We start from the raw sequence: 22,547 nt of genomic DNA on the forward strand, positions 1-22,547 counted from the left end.
CTTCTGTAAATGAATTTTCTTAAGGTTTCAGGGATTTTATTTTCCTCTAAAAAATAAAAAATTGTTTCCTTCTTAATCTTATCTTCGTGTCCTTTTGCAGGACAATTCTGTCAATGCCCTATGAGTGTTTTGTTTTGTGTTTTAGCCTGAAATTATACCTTGCTTTATCTTGCACAGCATTCTGAGCTTTGTGGATGAGAGGTAGATCAGACTTATGCTAAATTATCAAAAGCTGCTAGCTGCTCTCATTCACTAAGAATGCACGCTGATTTTTAGTATTTCAGCTTGACAGTTAGGGAGTATTGGGTGTGGTGACTGTCATAATCGTGCCATAATGTTTTGTTTTGTGAGGTAGCATCAGCGTAATCTGAGATAACACTGCATATTTACATCAGCAAAGATTACTGTGTTGCCTCCTGGTAGCATTTCTCTAACCGACTTTAAGGAGAAACTAAATTGTGAATTTATAATGTCTGTACACTACTCACGTTATGTTTATGCCTGTATCCATTCCTGAATGAGGCCTTAACACCTGTGAGAGAGCAGAAAAAGAAGCTGTCTGTATATGGTTTCAGAATTAATGTGGCATTCTGTTCGGCATTCATTTGACCTAATGCAGCCTTCATGTTGGTGGATGGTTTTATATAAAAATTGCAAGAACAGAAGTGATATTGAAGCTTACCACTTGTTAGATAGGGTATGAAATGCTTAGCACCCTTTTATATAGCGAGGAAAGAACACAACTACTGATAATGAGATCTGTTCTAGTTAAGATGCAGACTGTCCATCCTCCTTCCCAAAATGTCTATTTCCTCTCTGAGATCTATGTTTTATCTTGCTTAGACAAGAGATAGAGTACATTATTAGTTTGCTTGTGGTTTCTGTAAAGCTCTGAATTTGGTTCCTTCTCCCCTGTCCTTTAGAAGTGCTTCTGGGCTGTTGCTGGGACCTAGGTGAATGGGAACATACATTTGAGACAAATGCATGATGATCCTGATAACTATAGCTGTCTGCTAGCCCACGTAGTCATCTACACTGTTTCAGCTACATAAAGTCTTTGTGATTCTGATGTTGGATCATGTGTCAGTAATAGACTCTTTACCCCTTCCTAATGTGGGAACTCTAGTCATAGGTCTGAGTAGAGTGCTACCTTAGTAGATAGATCATATCCTAGTGTTTAAAATAATCTTTGAGACGAACTTCTGGCCTGAAAGTGAATGAGGTGGGACTGAGAAGGCTGCTTGAGTACAGTCTTTATTACAGCCTTTAAGGATGGTCTTTCAAGTTTATTTTCAAAATGCTTTGGATTTTTATGAATCAGTTGAAGCCTTTCTGCAACTCTTGACCTTGTTCATGAGATGACTTAATCATTCAGAGTGCCTTACTTTGACATGGAATTTTACTATAAAGAATGGCTTTTTTCCTGAGCTCCTCCCCCACCCCAGTAAAAGCTACCACAGGTGGTGATTTATTTTCTGAGTGATAATGCCATTAACAATTCATCTAGCTCTGCAAGCAAAATTTGAAATGGCTTTTTATAAACTACTACTAGGACTGAAAGTGATGCTGTGGATTTGAGGAGATTGTTTTCTAATGAGGATTGGGATTCAAATTTGAACTGTTATCTGGACAACACTTTTCATAAGCGTGTTCTATTGTGGCCTTTCTCAGTATGTTGGTGTTAAAAGATCCTTGAAGCTGAGCAAGAAAAAGACCATTGTGTGAGGTCAGGTGCTGATTTCCTGGCTTCCAGTTTCTCAGAGGTGTTTTCAATGAGCAGGTTTAGTCCAGAGAAGTGGTTCAGCGGCTCCTGCCTCCCCAAACATACTGTTGTCCGGAACCATACCATTATTAAATAGACTAAAATAACTGCCAAGGAGTGAATTAGATTGATCTTAGTTCTGAATCGTAATCCAGTCAGACTAATCTGTCCTTACATTTTGAAATGCTGCATAGCACATGTAGTGTCCTAGTTAAACAACAGCAAAATACTTTTTCCGTTAAATTCAGATGCATTAAGATTTACAAAAAGAAGCTAAGCACAACTAAGTTTCAGTAATCAATGCATAAAGTAATTGAGATCCTTAAATATTTAGCGTGAAACCAAATTATGAGATATTAATTTTATCTGAGGCCATATAAAGATTCCTTGGTTTTGTCTGTATGATGCTTAATCTCTTTGTTTTTCTTTCCTTGTAGGGATATTGTAATGTGGATTTAAGGAAAATGCTTCTCCTATGTAGTTCTGTAGCATACATGCCATATGCAAGAAGCGACTTTCTAAAAATTTTTTATTTTTGTAATAGTCTTGAAACTCTGCTGACTCTTTTTAAGAGTCTTGAAAGAAACTTTGAAGTTACCTAGTGGATCGTGTAATGTGATTCAGTGCTTCAGGAATGCTTTCTTGGAACTCCTTATTCTCTGAGCATCCAGAATCGGAGAGTATGGTGTCTCCACTATTGTCTCTTCCACATCCCTGAAGCCCCCACAGGGAAGCACTGGAAAAGAACAGATACACAGATTGACTGTAGTACCTTCTTACTAGCCTAGTGCTCTCAGGTGTTTGTTCACATTGGCTTAGGTTCTTCAAAGGTGCTGTTTACTGTATGCAAAGTAATTTTAGGGGGATCTTGGAATATCTGTTTTCCCTCAAATGGCTTGTGGACCTAAAGGAGAGAAGTTCTCAGGTTTTTCCCGATCCTTATTGTTGTCAAGACTCTGATTCTTGTTAGCTGTGCCACCTTCTGAGGTTCAGGTAGTCTTGTGTAAGGCCTGTTTTGGCCCCACAATAAATATATCTGTTTTTTTATCTTTTTAATAAGTTGGAGGGTGTCTAGGTGGTGCTTTGAAGCCCTGCCTTAGTATGTCTCAGAATGTGAATATAGCTTGCTGCAAGGAGAATTTCTTTGCATGTTTGCTTAGTCAAACTGTCCTATTCAGTGATGTTTACTTTGTTGCCTTTCTTGTAAATGTAAGTGTATCTAGAAGACCAGTATCAAACACCCCTGTGTGGTGTTCCGCTAGTGAAAGGGAAGGCATTGCTAGTGTGATTTCTAAATAGTTTTATCGACCAAGGGCTCCTTGATTCAATACAGTTACAAGGTGTTTGAGCCAGGCATTGTTTCATCATGTGTTTTAATCCTCTTTTCCTTAGAATGTAACGTTCTAGATAGCCAAAAGAACTGGATGGAAGTAGTATTTATGCACTGGCAGAAGGTGATATAATGATTATGAGCATAGCTCGTTTTTGCATTACTCTTGTGATGTTGGCAACTTAAAATGTTAAGGCATAACTTTTTTTTAAAGGAAAACTGCTCTGTCTGCTGACTTCAGTTCCTGGCTGTTAGATCTTTTTTAGAAAGAAGCTGTGATTCTGCATGTATTTTAACTAGTGATGTGGATTTAATGCATACAAATACAAAATGTGATTAAAATCTTGACTAGTGTCTCTTGTTCTTGAAGATTTCTGATCCTTTAATGAGAAATTCACTGTCTCCTAAAAGAAGTAAAACCAAAGATTAATGATCCTGCCTGAGCAGTGTCATCTGAGAAGCAAAAGATTATTATTTTCTTCTGTTCTAATGCATAAGGATGCAGATAGAAATACAATAGAGACACCCTCATGAATTTTTCTAGCAGAAAGAGTCCCTACTTTTTTGTTTGTTTGTGTTTGATGCTGGACTTTAACCTTCAGTTTAAGCACAAAGTACTTAACTTGTACAGTCTACTGTCATGTCAGAAGCAAAACTGAAGATGTTTCAAAACATTGTGTGTGCTTGAATACATGAAGGACCTCAAAAGGTAGTGGCTGGTGTGAAATTAACCAGTGCTCAATTGACTTGTGAGAGTCATGGAAAAAAGTCTGACACAACTGCCTCCTAAGTATGCAAATGTCTGTAAGAAACTAAAATAAAGCTGGAAATGTTCTGTTGATGCTGAGTGTTGCATATTTATTGGATAATAAGTAGCAAGCTTCTGAAGAAAGTATTGTAAATAAAAAATATTGTAAATAAAACTGATCTGTGCAGAGTGTGGGAAGGCTGTGAACTGCTGACCAATAATTAGATTATTGCTTGGATAGAATGCACAATCTTGCATAATTAATCATGACTACTGATCAATCCATGTGCAAAAATTTGTACATCTCTACAAGCTTGCATGAACACAAAGGGTTTAAAGAACTAATCCTCTGGTTTCACTCCTGCTTTCAGCTTCTCTATCATATGCCCACAAACTGGTTGTCTCAGCTCTTTTCCTATCTAATGCCATTTTATGTATCACCTCCTGATCCTGCAATTAAATCAGTGCTGGAATTCCACTATCAAGAGCAGAAGAATCCTTAATAAGAAATCACAATGCACTGTAATGATGGTATGATTCGATGCAATATCCCAGACTATATAATTAACCCTGGATATTGTTGCAGTGTGGGAACATCTGAAAGGTAGTGTCATCTCTCTTTGATCTGTACTTGTGTCTGTGTGGTTTTTGGTTTTGTTTTTTTTTTTTTGTTTCTTTTTCCCAAGTACCTTTGCCCTAAATTAGGTGCATAGGGAAATTAAATGACAAACTTTCCAATGGAAGCTGCTTAGACAGTATTTGGCAATGAATGAATTGCAAGTGAGGGCAAATAATCTCTCTGAAGAAGTGACTTTGGATATATAGAAGTTTGGTCAGTATCTGAATAGGCCAAAGGTGAATGTTATATGACAATATGTCTTTTGAAATGGCTGTTGGAACACAAGGATTAATTGGGTGAGTGAGGCCTTGTTATCAGATTGAATAGTTCAGAATGCTGCATCAGATTGGTGAGTATCGAGAAGCCCAAAATACAGGATGCCCACCAAAACTGTGTAGGGTGCCGTGGATTGAAAGTTTTGGCATATGTCTATGTCGTATAGTATAGCTTAACAGAAACTTGTGTTGTCCTGCATGTATAGGTCTTGCTGTAAACCTAGGCTACTTTTGGTTCTCTAACTGATACCTTCCTTGCCAGTAAGGCTGCTTCTCCTATATGCTGAGGCCTTCGTTTGTCCTTATAAAACAATAAACAGTCCAACTCAGAGTTCACCTGCCATAAGCAATGACACATGTATGTGCTTTTATTGCATAATTAGTTCATCAAGACAAGACCCTTTCTCACTATAATTTACTAAGCCTATACTCAGTATATTTCCTTTTTACTGGCTGACCAAAAATACAAATTTTGTCTTTCTATACTCTATTACCAGATTTTTCAATTAGTAATGCTAGATTTTCGGTTGCGGTCTGGCAAATAACAGAGTAGAATTTGGGCTCTAGTGGAATAGCTCTTCCTAAATAACTGTGCCTCAATCTGCAATAAGAAAATAGAGTGCACCTACCTGCTCTTACTCTAATACTCCTTTATACTACTTAGAAGTTTATCTTTCTTCTAGTACTTGACTATACAAGTGTTCTTATGAGGAGCTAAATGAGTGATCCTTTGCTACTCAGGATACTGGTGAAAGTGAGACTATCCATGAACCTTTGATGTGTGACTCCTGCTGAACTTTATCCTTTTTCAAGTCATTTGAAATCCATCTTCATTCTCTATTCAATTTCTATGCAAGACTTCCATCAGTCTCCTTTCCTTGTGAAGGGAGGGAAGTGAGGGGAAACTTAGCATTTAACATCTTGGAACACTTAAAAGTCTTGAAGCTTATGGCTTGCCAGACAGAATTACCTTTGGTCAGGTAAATACATTTTCTTGGAGATACTGAAGTAGAAATGTACATTATTGAATCTGTACATGCTTGAACAATCGATGTGTGCCACTTCTGATGAAACCTCATGAGGAAAGAATAGCGCAGACCAGCCCAGACAGCTGCAGGGCTAAGCTGTGAAGAGAGAGGGAGGGTTGCCTGAACTGAGCTGAATGCAGACTGCAGCCATTATTGGTACTTACGACTCTGTCATGATGTTTTTGCACCTGAATATCTTTTGAGAGCAGAAGGCAGAGCTCAGTGAAATCTTCACATGGTTCTGAAGAGTGAGAATTATGTCATTATAGAAGGAGGAGAAAGGACTTTAAAATACTTAGCAAAAACAGGAGTAGTGCTTAGCCAGATGCTAAAGTCTATTATTAGCATCAGATATCTCAACTGTGGGATCAAGATACACTTTTATATGGTTGTTCAGATTGCCTTCAGGAAAGATATTCAGGCCCAGAGCTGGCCAAAATACTGTGTGTAATGTTGTGTAGGTGGTATTGAAAAGTGTGTCGTCTTTTCTGGGTACTAATCCATTTGACATGAAAGGCATTCTTGCTTGTATGTGACCGGTGCGAGAAGTGGTAACAGACATCCCTTTTTAAGGCTAGATTTGACTTAATGAAAGTGGTGGGCTATTCAGTTTCCCCCCAGTACTACAAGATAACACATTGAAACTGTTCTGGCATCATCCTAATGTCTCACAGCAAGTCTGCTTTCTGAAAATCTGGAATGAGGTGGTGATCTTGCTTCCTAGGAGCTATCACAGCCACATCAGACAATAGCATCTTGTCTCATGAATAGGAAACACCATTCTTCTGCTGTTGAGGGTAATGAACACTCTGTAATACCTACCTGTGTAACATCTTGTCCTCTCAGGTAGGACACTACTATAACACCGCACTCGTGTCTGCTTCTGTGGACATTTGACTCATCAGTGAGAGACTATACATCAGACTTTCTGTGTGCTAGACTTGTTCTTAGGTAGACCTCCAGGTGAGCTGCAAAAACCTCATTGCTTTCACATTTGCAACCTAAGTCATGTGAGCTCTGATCAGAAGGAGCATAGCTGTTTGAGGACACATGCTAGTGCTTAAAAGCACTTCAGTAGCCTTAAAATGAGTAATGGTATCTATGTAATGTGTTAACTGTGTTTCATCCAAACAGATGGTAGGTATGCATCTGTGTGCTCTGTCCATAAACCATCACAATCTGAAACTGCTATTAGGCAGTTGCAGAATTGAAAACTTACTGAGGACCAAATGATCTTTGTATGATATGGTTTTATTATAGAAATGATGCGGCATGAGAGGGGAATCTTGTGTCGATGGGCTTAATTGGCACCAGAGATGATATCAAATGCCAGAGGTCTGCTTCACTTTCCTTCTTTTCCTTGTACTGTATGTTCTCGTCAACTTTCTATACTTCCAGGTTGACTGAGATGGAAGGAGGCAAGACTGTGATCTTTTTTGATGTCTGAAGCATATGGCTGACAGAACTTGTCACAGAATCTATGAACACTGAAATGTCTTATTCAGCTCTTAGGCCATCTGCCTGTAATCTCAGTGTTACAGGAAGAACTCCATCCAGACCTATATTACTGTCTCCTGGCAGCGTAGCTGTTAAGTTGCTGAATAGCCTGGATTCCATAAATATCTTTGTGCAGTCATATATCAGAAGAACTTTTCTCAAACTAAAATTTAGACTGTGGTGTAGTTTTAAAAATACCTGAGCATCAGATCCTAGGCTGCAACCATAGCTCAAATGGCTGATGTTTGTTTAGCACTGAGTCTGTTTCTCAGTGATATCCGCTTGTTGTCTCTTGGTGTTGTGATAACTGGTTTTGCTTTTTGTTTTTAATCTCTTCCTCATTTCTTGAATTTTTTCATTTGGCAAAGATCTGACTTCAATATGAATCCCTTGGAATCCTTGTTACAATCTGCGGGATAAACATTTCCTATGAAGAATAGTCCTGTTCTTATCTTGGCTAAAGGAATGAATTAAAGATGCTTCTTACTGCTGCATTGCATAGGACAGTCCATAAAAAAAAGTAGTTTTGAAGTTTCACCTTAATGTGGCCTTGTTTTGTGTCCCCCCCCCCCCCCCCCCCCCCAAATCAGCTGGCTAATCTGCCGGTTTCTGCCACAGGAAACTTCCTGGTATCTGTATCTCTGCTTGGTTACATTGAAGCTGTTGTCTTCTCTTCTGTAATCATAGCTAGGCATTCTAAAGAATGAGTCTTTTTTTTCTTAATGCGTTGTTTGTTTAATATTTTCTCTCCATAGTTCATGGCTAATGTAGCCTTCTCTAATCTGCCTTTGGTTGGAACTCTGACTTTATTCCCTCTTAAGAGGATACTACTGGCTTATAAAGGACAAGTAGCTGTTATATTATTTGTATAACTATGATTGCTGAAGATGACACATTCATTGTGGCTTGCAAGGGCTTCGAATCATGTGGAAATTGAAGGAAGACTCCTTTGCTTTCCTTTCTGGCCAAGAGATAGGCACAACTTTGAATCTTAGTGTTCACTTATAGAGGACTGGATTTCTTGAAGATGTGCACACCTGCCACTGGATTGCACTTACCTAAAGCAGTCGGAGTTCAACTTACTAAAATAGTGTAATGATAGATGCAGAGATTTGACTTTCAGTTCAAAGAGCGTATCAGTCAAATCTGAGACTGATCAAGAGTTCAAGTGAGAACCTCTTTCTTCAGGTCGTGTTCTCCCTGCTGACCTTTATTAATGATATTTTCAAAACTTTAAACAAAGTGGCCAAAATACTTGGTTTGACTTGCCAAGGAATAATAATAATACTTGTCACATGTCATAGCCAAGTTTTGTGGTTGAGAAAAGTTTGTCCGTTCATCCACTGTTTGATTTTTTTGTTTTGTTTTGTTTTGCTTTGGTTTAAAATAATAAGCCCATTTTTCCTTCCCTGTCCATGCTCCTAGAAAATCATTGGCAGTACTGTATAAGTCAAACAGCTCTTACATTTTTAGAAATTGATGTATACTTAAAACCTGTAGTGTAGGTGAAGTTACAGAATTGTTTCAAATGTTTATGCATAGCATGGCTTCCTGGTTTGCTATTTCATTACATGGCTTGCTGATTAAAGTTACTGAATTCTATGCAAAAACTATGTTCATTTGTAAATCAATACATTTATAGTTATAGAGCTTAAAAAATAACGCTTCTTTAGGAAAGCTAAAATATGAACTTAAAGACAAGATTAAAATATACATGAAGGCTTTCTGGTTTTGAAGCTTAAATAAAATCAGTTGATTAAAATGAATTTTAAGTTCCAATTAGCCAAACAGAACACCCTCTTTTTCTGGAGAGAGCTGCTTCTACTCAAACTAGCACAGGTCACATGATAAAGTATCTTAACAGCTGTCAGTCTGGAATTACAGATGTACTGAGAGTCCTACTGCTGTGATGCAGTAACTTGTTTTAAAATATTCTATATTTGAAAGTTGTAGCTCCTCTTTTGCTTATTTATTGCTGCTGGGGTGTTAGTAACAGTTTTAAAGGTCTGGAATAGATCTGCTTATATACTCTTAAGTTCTGGGGCAAAGGAACTTCACTGAACAACCTTATTCTTCCCCCAAATCAGGGCTGCATATGAAAAAAATTAAAAACATTAACTAATGTACTAATTAGCATATGAAGCAAATGCTAGTTAGCTAATTAATATTGTTGTAAATTGTAATTTTAAATGTTACTGTATTATAAACTAGTCCTTTGCATATAGAACATCCAGAACTGACTTTCAGCATATTTTAGAGGTAATACTAAGTCATTCTTTCAGTTTGAAGAACCGGACATGAGTCTGCTCTAGTATAACTGGAAAACAATCTTTGCTTTGCTTTTTCCCTTCCTCCTCTTGTCTCAGTAATTTAGAGGAAGATACACAGGCAAAAAGAGCTCAGTGAGAACTCAAACAGAGCTCAGTGAGAACTCAAACAGTGCCTAAACTTAAATTCTTACTCTGTTTATGTCAGTTCTGGTAGGTGGGGTTTTCTTCTCAATTGTTCACACATAACACCTATTAACACTGTTTAAAGCCTTTTTTCTTTAATTATTAATTTAATAGATTAGTAAAACAGTTGCTATCCGAAGGGAGTACAATACCTGTTTGTATTTTGTGAAAAGTTGAACACTGAATTTCTGGTGGGAGTAGGGGAAGGGGGAGTAACTGCATAGTCCCTACTTCATTTCTAGGTCTTGAAGAGGGGAAAGCTGGGTTGCCATCAATTTCTTACAGTAACAGTGCTACAGCAAGAGTGTCAGTATAATCAGAATGGCTTCTGCCTACCAATTGCTTTCATGAGTCTCCTATATCCTATGACTGTAAAGCTGGTCCTGGCCTGTATCTGTAGAAAACTTTATCTTAAAATGTAGAATTGGAAGTATTAACATGCTAATTATGAATATGTAGAAATATTGAATTCTGAGCCTATAAAGCTTGTTCAGTGAATTATTGAGTGTAGTTGGAAGGAGAAACAAGGAAATAAAGATTAATATCTCTCACTATAAGCCTTGCTCTTGTGCTGTTCTGGATATATGCCTTATCCTGTGAGTTGATTGAAGTCTGAATGTAACTTATTTTCTGTTGCAGATGAACCAACGCGTTCCTTGAGTGGTCTCATCTTGAAGAATAATGTAAAAGCACATTTTCACAACTTTCCAAATGGGGTAACTGACTTCATTAAAAGTGAATGTCTGAACAACATTGGTGATTCCTCCCCCTTAATTAGAGCTACTGTAGGTGAGTTTGCTCTTATTGCTGTTTTCTACATACTGAAAAATGTTACTGATAAGTTATAGGTGAGAGCTATATTAGCAAGGTAAAGAGTTATGAAACTCTTAAAACTGTTTGCTTCCAATAATTGCCACAACTTCTCCATGTTTTGATGCAGATACTGATTTTAAATGCGAACATACGAAAGTTGCACTTGTTTTTGCTTCCTCTTCCCTTAAAGCATAAAGATTTTTACAGTTCAGTTCATATCTCTTGGAATCTAGCTGAAAATTAGTGTACTTGGATCTCCTAAAATTCAGCTTGCTGCCAATTTTTGTATCTAAAAACAGGACTAAAGCAGCTGACTGCAGAACTATTTCAGCACTCCAATTGCATCAATGAAACACTTCTGTTAGCTGATTCCCCCTTGTATGCCCCCCCCCGCCACACACTCTCCCCCCCGCCCCTTCAGGAAACTATTGTATTATGCATCACGCAAATTCAGATAATGACAGTTTCTGTTTTTAAATGCCTTCTATCAGAAGACAGTAGATGAGGTGTGGTGAGAACAACATCAGCTAGAAGTTTCTTTTGTTAGATGGATTTCTTACTTCCTAAATACTGTTTTAGCGCACCTCTTCAACAAAATATGTATGTATGCTTTATGTTTATTTCTAAGTAGAGATGCTTTTTTATGCCTGTACTTCAAGAATGTGGTTTCTCTTTATAAATACGTTCATAGTAACAATTGTCCTCATCCACTCCAAAAACAAGAAAAAAGTAAAATAAACATAAATCCTACTTTTGAGTACACAAAAAAGGGCACCAGTTCAGAAAGAAATTTAGCTCGTATCAGCTGACTCATTGGCTCAGCAAGTATATAAAATAAGCTACCAGTTACTGCTTCGTTAGAAGCCTTTGTTCTTTCTATAGGATTCCTCCTGTAGAATTCAGGTTATGGACTCTGGGCTACAGAAGAATGCCCATCTTAGTTTTTTTTCTCCTCAGTCACTTATTTCAAAGCACTTTACTGTGAATTTTATCGATATCCCATTTCCTTGATGACAGTAGAAACAAGTCTGAAGTGAAGGTACTTCTATGCTTTCAAGGTGTAGAAGAGTCATATTTACTTGTTTGCTCATAGGAGCTATCAGTGGAGTATGATGGAGCTGATTAAAGAATACCTTTCAGCTCCATTTAGATTGCTGTTTTAGGCACTTTTCTTTGGTGAGCAGTTACTCTTTGCTTTTTCCTAGCAGGAAATATTTGTGGATTAGTAGTTCAATTACTGTTGAGCTTTAAGTGATTTTTGCAGAGGATATTCGGGCACGTAGGAACTCTGAAAATGCATATCAACTGATGGACTGTATGCTTACCTAAGCATTGCTATTTAGTGCCTTTACTTTGTACCCTCCTATGTGAAGTAATCAAATGTTGTATCTCTCTAAAATTCTGTCTTAATAGTGAGGTTGGGCCAATACCCACTGGTCTGTTGATACTAGCTAGGTGTAAATATGTCACTACCTGCCAAGGCTGAGCTGGCATGTGCTAGTCAGAGCTGCTGTTTGAGATGCATACAGGTTTCTGCTGTTGGAGCACCATAAACTTAGAGGGCCAACTGCAGATAAGATTTCTGGAGTTCTTAGAGGAAAATGAGCAAAATACTGCAGCATCAAAATAGCATCAGAGAAGACTTAACGCAACCTCCGTTCTCCTTCGTGGTCTCTGACATCTGGTGGTAACCAGACAAAAACTAATACCTTTTGACCAAGATGGAGGCAAGCTAATTAATCCCATTGTCAGAAGTGACCTCACTAAGGAGAACAAACCTAAAACATGGAAATAGAGTCAATTTTAGAAATGTGACTCAAGATCAAATATTAATTTAACTACATGTTCTAATATCCTTACTTAGCTTTTTCCAGTTTTAACCTCCCAATGGATAACTGTGGAACTTCTCTGGTGTGTGGTACATGTTTTGAAGATCTTTGTCCCACTGTTGAGATAGGGATTCAAATTAACAAAAGACTGAGAAATTTTCCATACTCTTTGCATGCAGACTTAAGAAGGAAATACTTGCATCCATCTGGCAGATGTCTGTGACTATCATTAAAGTTTTCCAGTGTTCCTAAGTTGGGCAAGACCTGTAGTGTAGCTTCTGCTTACAGGCTAGCAGAGGAAATAGCTTGAGTGTTTAAGAGTGGTAAAACTGAGGAGCTTCACTGTTAGAAGGAAAACGAAAGTTCATGGTTGTCCTATGACGAGAAATTTTATCAGGAAGCTCCACTTTTTAAAATTAAGGAGTTTAGAAATCAGTTTTAGGACCTATACAGGCAAAGTACCACCCAAAAACCCCAGACCTCCCCCTGTCCTGTTTGTTGTTGTTAGGAAAATACTGAAGCATAACTGCTTTATGCTCAATTCTTTATTGTGGAGTTGATGTAGTAAACTGGGGTGGCGTGTAATTGGAATACATTGACATAAAAGATCCTGTCTTGACATTTCCACTTCTGGTTTTAACAGTTTCTGACATCCCTCTGGAGTTTGTTTTCTCACATGTTTACTGCTCAAATAACCCAACTGCTGTATTTAGGCTAGATTTCATATTGTCAAGTGAAATTGAAATTCTGTGGTGCTCATTTGAAGTTCCTTGCAGTTAAATACTCTTTTAAATAGACTTTCAGTTTTAGCTTTCTAACCTTGCAGCTTAGTACTTTGCTCAAAGAGAAAAACTTAAGTTTTAACTGTCAACTGTAGCCCAAACCTGTCAAAAAGTCAGAGAGAAGCTACTAAATTGATTAATCCTTTACCTTGATTATTCTTTCAATGTCCTTGTTCTGTTTTTTCCTGTTTCTCAATATCATAGAGATACAAAGGTGAATATCTGTCTTATTTCCTGTTTGCCAAGTAAAGAGGGTTGGTGGGAAATGTTTGACTTTTGAAAGGAGATGACGTTCATTAGGCATTCATGTGGATTTTAATATGGACATAAGTGCCTAGAACTTAGTTTTATTCCCTCGTTGCTCTTAAACTTTTTACAAAGCTTCAAATGTTGTAGCTATTGCCTCTAACTTCTTAATAGTCTGATTTTTTTCCACAAAAGTTTCTCTTCATTCCTGCTTAAAAAAAAAAAACAAAACAAAACAAAAACAAAAAACAAAAAAAACCTTGCACAACATTAAATGGCTTCTCTGCAGACCTCTACAAAAAGATTGTGATGACTTGCATAGCCTGAACTGCCTTTGTCCAGTAGAAGCAAATGTTTCTGTTGCAAAAGGATTGTGGCCTCAAGTAGCTTCTTGCCTAGGCACCTGGAAGTATTTCCTCTAAGGTTATCCTGTTGCTGTCTGGGATAAACCTTTTTGAAGAACACTCAGATAAAGTAACACAGACGCTATGTTTTCAGATAGCCTTTCCTTCAGCTGTGAAAACTTGCCCATATTACAGATATAGACTGACCTTTAAAGCCTGTCATTTTTTACCTTCTGAAAACACTTCTAAAACCTTGAAAATACCTTCAACCAGCTTCTTTCCAAAACTGCCAACCCCTTTAAGACCTATAATACGACTTCTTTCCTGTATTGGTCCAGAGGAGTACCAGGATTTTCAGTCTTCTGTTTGTTTCTGAATCTGTGTTAATTCTACAAACCTGTGCCAGACCTAAGTTGGGGAGACAATTCTGCAGTTAAAGTAGTTGGTCTAGGAGGCAAGAGCATTAATGTATTTTGTTCTTTTTGTGAAGTTTAGTTTAAAGAAAATGCAGATCACTAAGATCCAGTAACAGTAAAATATATATTCTCTACTAATGCATCTGATGCTCTTCACGAAACCATATTATTCAGAAGAAAGGCAGTCTTTAAGACTCTACAGATCTCCATAGGTATTTAGGAATCTCTACGTTCAGTTTTGATTATGGAGAGAACTGGCTCTAAACAACTTCCAGTGCTGTAAAAACGACTTTTACCTCTGTCTTCATCTTTGCCCTTTGACTTTTGGGGCTCTCCAGCTTTACAGCTATGTATGTTTTGCCTTAATATGAAGGAGCAGGGGAAAGTCGTTTCTCAAGATGGTCTGAACTGCAACTTCAGGGCAAATTCATGTGGTCAGAGAGATTCTCCTGACTGGAGTTCTCCAAAGGAGAAAGTATTAAAGGAAACATGATCCAGTGTCTCTTGAGTTACCATTTGTGTTGCCTAGAATGTCCTCTCCTCTATAATGTTGTTCAATGTTCTTGTGTATTTAATAAGGATTTTAAGTTTTTTATACCATAGAAAGAATATCTGATGATTAGCTCTATGATACCAGGAAAGCTTTTTCTTTTCACTTTTTTGGGATGTTGCTAGCTGTAGTATTTCTTCTACCCTCAAACCTATTAGAGGTAATTCAGTAGTGGTTTATGGATTATGCTTTCTGTGTCATTTTGTCTTGAGGCAAAATGGGCTCACCCAATCTAATACTAGCTCATAATCTGCCTTCCCTGTTCCCTGGGATTTCTATATGTGCAGAAATGGAATTAGTGACTCATTGAACAGTCCAATCTATTAGCTGGATCTGGATCAGCCAAACTGTACAGCTGATCACTGGATGACCTGCCATAGCATGTAAGCTCTTAGTAGGTATCTTGGTCTTAGAATATGTCCTTAATGTTTTGTGTAAACACGATGAGGTTGTGAACACAGAAATTGCTACTGGGTTACAAGTTTACTGAATGACTGCAGATACGAAACACTTCCAGTGTCTGTGCCTTTTTGTATCATAATAAACAAGAGATAAGGTATATACTCAGTGTTCACTAGAGGTCAAGCTTTGCACAGTACTTAATCAACTTAGAGCCTAACCTGTCTTGTAGTGTTTGGACATGATTATATATTTAACTGGAATTACTTTGTGCTTAATTTCTGACATGTCTGAACCCTTTGTAGTAGCAGGAAGGAACAACCAGCTTTTGGATTCCCGAGCCCTTCAGTAGTATTTATAATTAAATGTACTTCCTCCTTTTTATACTTGCCAGTTCTTAGCAGAAAAACACACTTCTTAACTACTTAGTTCTTTGAGAGGAGAAAAGATAAGAAAACTTGGTATAAAACCTGCGACATTATGAGGATCTCATTTCTTTCATATGTCTAAATCACTTAGGCATTCTGATAACAACTATTGCCTCAAAAGGGGAATTACAGAATTGGCCTGAACTCTTACCAAAGCTTTGCAGCCTGTTGGATTCTGAAGATTACAATACCTGTGAGGTAAGGAGACTTATTTTGAAATAATCAAATTCAGATGATGATTTTCTATTTTGTCTCTCTCTACAGATAATAATATATATATGTAATGTCCTCAGAGAACAAGTGGCTCTAGTTTGATACTTCTTATTCTACCTCATTCCATGTTCTTAGTGTTCATTCAAACTAACTTGTATACTCTGCATAAAAGCAGAGTAAGACTGCACATGGATAGTCATACCATCTCAGTTGAAATGTGACCTGAAGTTATCACTGTTTCCTAATCTTTTAAGCATCATCAAGTTGATGTCTAGTCCTGACCTTGAATTTTCTCTTTCTTTGAGTAGTGTTAGTTGTTCTTTCCTCTGATAACTTACTTTGGAAGCATGATCTGTCATAGTTGCTATGTTAGACTAGTATGGAATGAACTCCTTTTTGTTCAGTGTGTATGAAGAAAAATAAACTCCGACTTATCTGTCATAAACTGTGAGGAGAAAAAGGTCTTGTCTGACCAAACGTTACCTGTAATCACATCACTTTGGTTACTTGGTGCTATCTCCATAAAAGCTGTGTGAGGCATTTTGTATAAAGTAATCCACAGAGATATGAGAATGGTTCGAGGAACAATGCTGTTACGTAGTGTATTAGTGCTGTTTTCTTATTTTAAAAAAAAAAATCTCCTGAAAATAAAACTCAAATTGACCATTATGTCTGGAGTTCTGTTTTGTCCTGTAAGAAGTCACTAAAGAATACACAATCATATATGAAATTAAACTGGATATTTCTGCATCTGAGTGTTTCTTTATTTTTGAAATGCGAACTAGCTTTTAGGCACTTTTTAAGTATAGCTGACTAGATAAGCATTGAATGCTGAAATTAAAATTACCACTTACTGATAGATTACCCACTCACGCAGCTTGAGATCTTACAGATGAAGGTATAAAGTACTTAAATAAAAAGACTCTAAAGATGTTTTAGTTTAACTAGCTGCATTTACTGTGGTGTTGTGCTAAAATTACATATTCTATATGAAACCTGATACCTTGCTTTCTTCAGAAACTGAATAAACAGGTTTTTGGTTTTTTTGTTTTTTAAACAGGGTGCATTTGGAGCTCTTCAGAAAATATGTGAAGATTCTGCTGAAATTTTAGATAGTGATGTATTGGATCGACCACTCAATATCATGATTCCTAAATTCTTACAGTTCTTCAAGCATAGCAGTCCAAAAATAAGGTAGGTTTAGATGTTGTACTACAGTTCTATGTTAAAACTTTATTTACATGAGCAGCAAGGTTGATATTTTAGAACTGTGTAATTTACACTTAATCTTTTTTTTGAGTGATCTTGCATGTGCAAATGTGAGAAGGCTCTGAGGTTCCATGCACCAGTAATTTCTGTGCTTATCTGCTTAGTTAATAGATATCACTCTCACCTGTCTATCCTCCTTCCAGATCTACAATCAGTCTATGATTTTGCAAGTGAAACTGTTTATTCTATCGTTTTACATGTTAACATAGAAAATTCAGTGTTGTGGTTAGAACTTAATATTCTGATTAGAAAGAATTGTTGGTGTACCTCATTCATTTTGTAATTACTGCAGCAATGAAAGAGACCAAAATAATTTGCTAATAATGAGTTCCTGAGTTCTCACGGAGAAAAGTTTCTGCTTTTTTTGACTGCACCAAAACTTCAGGAAACTCTTTATCTTTCAACTGGATCATATTAAATGGATTCATCATCTTTTCACTTTAATACTACATTGATCTGTCCAAAGTAACAGAAATATGATATAGAAAAAAAGATTTCAGAATTAACCTGTTCTTGCTAATATTTATTAACAAGAACAGTAGCTCTTATCCTAAAATGTGTTTTTGAAACCCTGCTTGGAAATATCTTGAGAGATGATCTATAACTTGAAGAATGGAATTCTCATTACAAACTGTAGTAGATAGTGAGGACTAAAAGGAGGAGTATAGCTGGAAATGTTTCATGTTAGGATTAAAATAAGAATTGAAAACTCACTGACTTAAAATAAATGTGCATCTGTACAATGAGAAAAATGTACAACAAGGCACTTGGGAAAGATGAGGCAAGAAAGGCACTTGGGGAAAGATACACTGATACTTCCTTGGTGGAGAGAGAGGTAGAGGAAAAAATTTTGTTTATCGTTTTTGTTTTCCTCACCATGTTCTACATGCAAGTTTTTTGCGAGGGGGAAGGTGTGTGTGTGGGAAGGGGAGGTTGTCTGGTTTTTTTTGTTGTTTGTTTAAGAATTTAAGCCAGTTTCCAAATTTTATGCAGGACATATGCTGACCTGCAGCCTGGTTTCAGTAGTCGGGGCTGAAGTATGAAGAATATTAGCAGTGTCTATAAAGTGTTTTATATTTAAATCTGTCAAAAAAACTTCTGAAAGATGTTTTTTGAGGCTTTGTCTTCCAAGAAATGTCTGAACAGAACAGAAGTTCAGAGTTAATAAAAATACGTGAATGGATCTTCAAAGGCTTTGAAAGGTAGCTTTGCCTTGTGCTTTTACTTCCAGAATTTGGCTATTTCATCTCTGAGAATGAAGAGACCTGTTAGTTGCATGACAAGAATGGATAACTTTAGTCTTTTAGTATTTTCATTTCTTGTAGTGCCATGAATTAAGAAATAAAATTACTCTCCAAGTCAGTTTGCATGAGGTGGAACAGTACAAAAGATGCTTCCTTTTAGTACATTTCTGCAACTTAAAATCATACCCTACTGCAAGTGTGTGTTCTGAGCTGTAACTGTGTATTGTTGCCGCATACTGGTCTTATTGAATACTAAAAATATTGCAAAAACAGTTGGCTATTTGGCAACAAAGGGCATGGTAAAATTTCACTATGTTGCCTGGTATGGAATTGTTAATGTCAGAGATTATCAATAATTGTAATACACGCAAAAAGAACGGCATTAGAAAAGTTTTGATGAAATGTTCCAGGTATAGTTATTCTGCTCCGTTTTTGGTTTATTTAATAATCTATTTTAAAATATTTATTGGCTATATTAGAGTATCAGGTACTTCTTAAAATCTGCCTTCTCTCAGAAAATGCAAGATTTGGGGAAATTTCCCTTGCAAAATGGCGGCAGTTGGGGGGGGGAGGGGATAATGCAAAATGGAGGAAGAAATTCCAAACTATTTTTCATTCTCTCCCAAACCATAACCCCTCAAGGCTCAGTGCAGAGCACTAGCTTTCTGACAAAATGCTTAGTATAAATTCTGTGGTATATCTGCTCACCTCAAATTTTATGTTGGTGAGCACCTGATCATGTATATATGTGATCTCATAGTTCAGGAGGTTGATGTGGCTGTGGCCTCTGTGGAGAGGGGAAAATGGCGTAATCATTTGCAATTCTACCTTTTTAACTTTGAGTGGACTGTTGAACTGTTTAGATTCTTCTTTTCTTTTATGACTTAACCTAAAGCGTGGTTTAGTAGTGGAGCTTGGAAGTACTGTTGATGTGCAGATTGTTCACTCTTTCTTTTAGAAAATATTTGATCAATGTGATGTTTTATTTTGTAATGTTTTTTGTGCCTATGAAAAGCTAAGAAAAAGGGTTTAAGACATGAAAAATAACATATATCAACTGTTTCATTTCTAGGTCCCATGCTGTTGCATGTGTCAATCAATTTATCATCAGCAGAACTCAAGCTCTTATGTTGCACATAGATTCTTTTATTGAGGTGGGTGTGCATTCTTGTTTAATGTGGGGGTTTTGTTTGTTTCCTTTAAATTGCAGATCTGATTTGCCAAGAGCTTTGAATACTGCTCTACAACACCTAACCTCCTCACGCATCTGGTTTCCCATCCCTATCTTCATATCAACCCCATGGCACTGAAGTTTCTTCTGTGTGCTTGTGCCCTGAGCTGAGCAGTCTGAGTGCTCTCCCAGCTCAGGAAGTAGTAGTTCTAAAGATGCTTCCTTTTCATAAGTGGAACCTCTTGTTCCATAAAGATGTAAAAGCAGCGACAGAGGTCTGTCACTTACCCGTGATGCAGAATTCTGTACCGGGATTGTCTCACTGAGCCCATCTAAGATAACGGGTCTCTCTGAATACTGCTATTGAATATGGATTACAAAAGTGGTATTTTGTACCTGACTTGCAGCTGTTAATTACTGAAGCAATTTTCTGGCTCTAGACCTTCATTTAGGTTACCCCAAAAAATCCAGGAAATAATATTGTTGTAGTAGTGTCTAATGTTTTGATCATGTGTACGATGAATGTTGTTGAGATTCTGGGAGGTTATTTGCTCAGCTATGTGTCTTTAGGAAATAATATGGTATTCTGATGAGGTGTAGGGGTGGGAAGGGAACAGAAGTACATACTTGCATACTTTAGTTTTCTAATAATGTAAATTTAAATAAAAGATGCACTGGATAAATCGAGACTTTTCAACCAGTATTACTTTTCAACAGAATCTTTTTGCATTGGCTGGTGATGAGGAGCCTGAAGTACGCAAAAATGTTTGCCGTGCTCTGGTAATGTTGCTGGAAGTTCGAATGGATCGCCTTCTTCCTCATATGATTAGTATAGTTGAAGTGAGTCTTGTTTCTCAAATTGCATGCAAAAGTCTTTCTGGAGTTGTAGAAACAATAACAAATAAAAAGCATTTCATTGGAACATGTATATTGCTCTTAACACTTGCCTACTTTTCATTTGCCTTCGGGGTTGAGGCTGTGAAACTGACTTTTTAGCTACTTGCTGACTTGGCATTTGTTCAGCAATGCATACTACAGTCATTTGCCTTCATTAAGGTGATTGATCCTGAAATCACCAGGATCAGTTATACTGTGGAGCAGCCAGGCATTTTCTGACCACAAGTGAGAAGACCATGTTAAAAAACAGATAAGATAAGCAGATAAGATACAGCTACAGCTTTCACATTGAAGCTGTCAACACATTTTTTTTTTCCAGAGGTGTTGGCCACATCAAGGAAGAGGCATGTTATGTTATATAGCTGTGATGCTGTCTTGAGCTACTAATGAATTTGCCTCCCTTTACATTCAGTTATAGAGGTTAATGTAATTAGATAGCTGATTTATCGTTCTAGGTTAGTTTGGGCTTGCCTACCAGAGGACCAGTCAGCTCCTGGTCATCGTCTTCAGCTGCATATGATCTATGAATAATTTCCACCTTTACTGGCTGACATGCCAGTTTCTAGGTAGCCTGTACCTATGTGACTTACCAGACTGGAAGAATAGCTAAGATCAGTATGTTTCTCATGCAGATTTCGTATGAACCAGTGTCAAATCCCGTGATGACTAGGTCCAGGCATTGTGAAGAAAGCATTAATTTTTTTGTTCTTGGACACAAACTTCTGTCAGAGATATAATTAGATGACCCTTGAACGTCTTGTCCCACTCTATAATCTTCCTAGTTTTTCGAGTTTCAGTGCATCAGTCCTGCCAAGGCAGGTCCTTATATAGCATAGGACAAGCAAGGAGACCCTGTGATTGCTGGTGCTTGGGCTTTTTTGTTTGATTGAGGAGTCTTCTTTTAGAGAATAAAGTTTTGGGAATGATACTGTCAACAAGTGATAACTTCTCACTCTCCCAGGGTCAGTAAGGAACTTCCAGACTTTCCAGGTAGAAATCTCACCAACCAGAACAAGGTTGAAGACTGTATGCTCATTACATCTGATATTCTGTAATTAGAATAAGATAGTAATAGTGAATTTCTGTTCTAGAACAGAAAGTCCAGACTTCTTTTGGTTTTCGGACTACCAGGTACTGTTGCTGTTTTTCCCAGTTCAATATATGCCTTGGTATGTGCAGATGTGATATCCCAGAACTGTGGCTATTGCTCAGCATTCACCAGTCATTATTTTGCCCCTTTGAAGCTTGAGTGCCTCTTAAGTTCAACACTGCTGATGATGACTGCTCTTAAAAAGTGCAGGAAGTCTTACAAAGAGAAACTTATATCCATGTGATGTTCTTTATAGATATGGAGAATGACTTTTTTTTTAAGTAGTTAAGAATATTAATGATCCAGTAGTGATTCTAAGACTGAAGATCTTGAACAACATAATTTTGAAGAAGACAGATTTAGTATTAATGTTCATGCCAAGTTTCCAGAGCATAAGGGAATGGTTAAGTTTGTGTTTTGGCTGTTCTTTTTTTTGTTGTTGTTTTGTTTTGACCATGCACTTCCAGGTGACCAGAAATAGGTGTGTTTTTTTGTTTCGACTTGTTTTGGTTTCAGGTGGTGTGGGGTGTTTTCGTTCTGTTTTGCTTTTTGCCTGAAAACTTGGTATGTCAAGAGTAGGCCTAACAGATTTCAATTACTAGATTGCGCTTGTATGTTCACAGAGCATATTTATCTAAATACATGGCTCTTAAGATCTTTCTTAGTAGAAGTCCTACCTTTTTATTATACAATGCATAATGAGATGACTTGTAATGAATTAACAGTGTGTCGATGACATGAAGTTATAACACAACCACACTTGTTGCTGCAGTCATAAGATTGTGTGCATTCTGTTCCTTTCTTCAGATAAAGATGTCTGTTACTGCTTAGAAAGATATGTTCCTGAGGCTTTGTGTATCCTGCTATTCTTGATGGTTTGATTTAACAAGACTAACACAACACTTTAGTTACGGAGCACACAAAACTGTGTACTAAATAATCTTCCTATATTTTGTAATTTATTGTTATGAAGCAATATATTTTCATTGGCTAAAGTCAATACAACTTTTATAGCTTATCATTAAACATTATTAAAATTTGGTATGATAGTTTTAAAAAAAGCTCTCAGATACTCTTCCCACATTTCATTTTGTTATTAGGATCACTGTTCTTACTATAGTTTCTAGGCTGTATATATGGCTAT

General features: G+C 37.1%; 1 protein-coding gene across 2 annotated transcripts in view; it reads left to right on the top strand.

Moving 5' to 3' along the window:
• LOC135324885 (transportin-1) overlaps positions 1 to 22,547 on the top strand; it is an 80,329-nt gene that overhangs the window by 25,951 nt on the left and 31,831 nt on the right. For both annotated transcript variants that reach the window (XM_064501929.1, XM_064501928.1), the window contains 5 exons: positions 10,352 to 10,501; positions 15,611 to 15,717; positions 16,793 to 16,926; positions 19,318 to 19,399; positions 20,134 to 20,256. In XM_064501929.1, the coding sequence (XP_064357999.1) occupies positions 10,352 to 10,501; positions 15,611 to 15,717; positions 16,793 to 16,926; positions 19,318 to 19,399; positions 20,134 to 20,256 (596 nt within the window). The remainder of the gene's footprint in view (positions 1 to 10,351; positions 10,502 to 15,610; positions 15,718 to 16,792; positions 16,927 to 19,317; positions 19,400 to 20,133; positions 20,257 to 22,547) is intronic.

The sequence above is a fragment of the Dromaius novaehollandiae genome, chromosome Z, assembly GCF_036370855.1.
Source record: "Dromaius novaehollandiae isolate bDroNov1 chromosome Z, bDroNov1.hap1, whole genome shotgun sequence".
NCBI classification, from domain to species: domain Eukaryota; kingdom Metazoa; phylum Chordata; class Aves; order Casuariiformes; family Dromaiidae; genus Dromaius; species Dromaius novaehollandiae.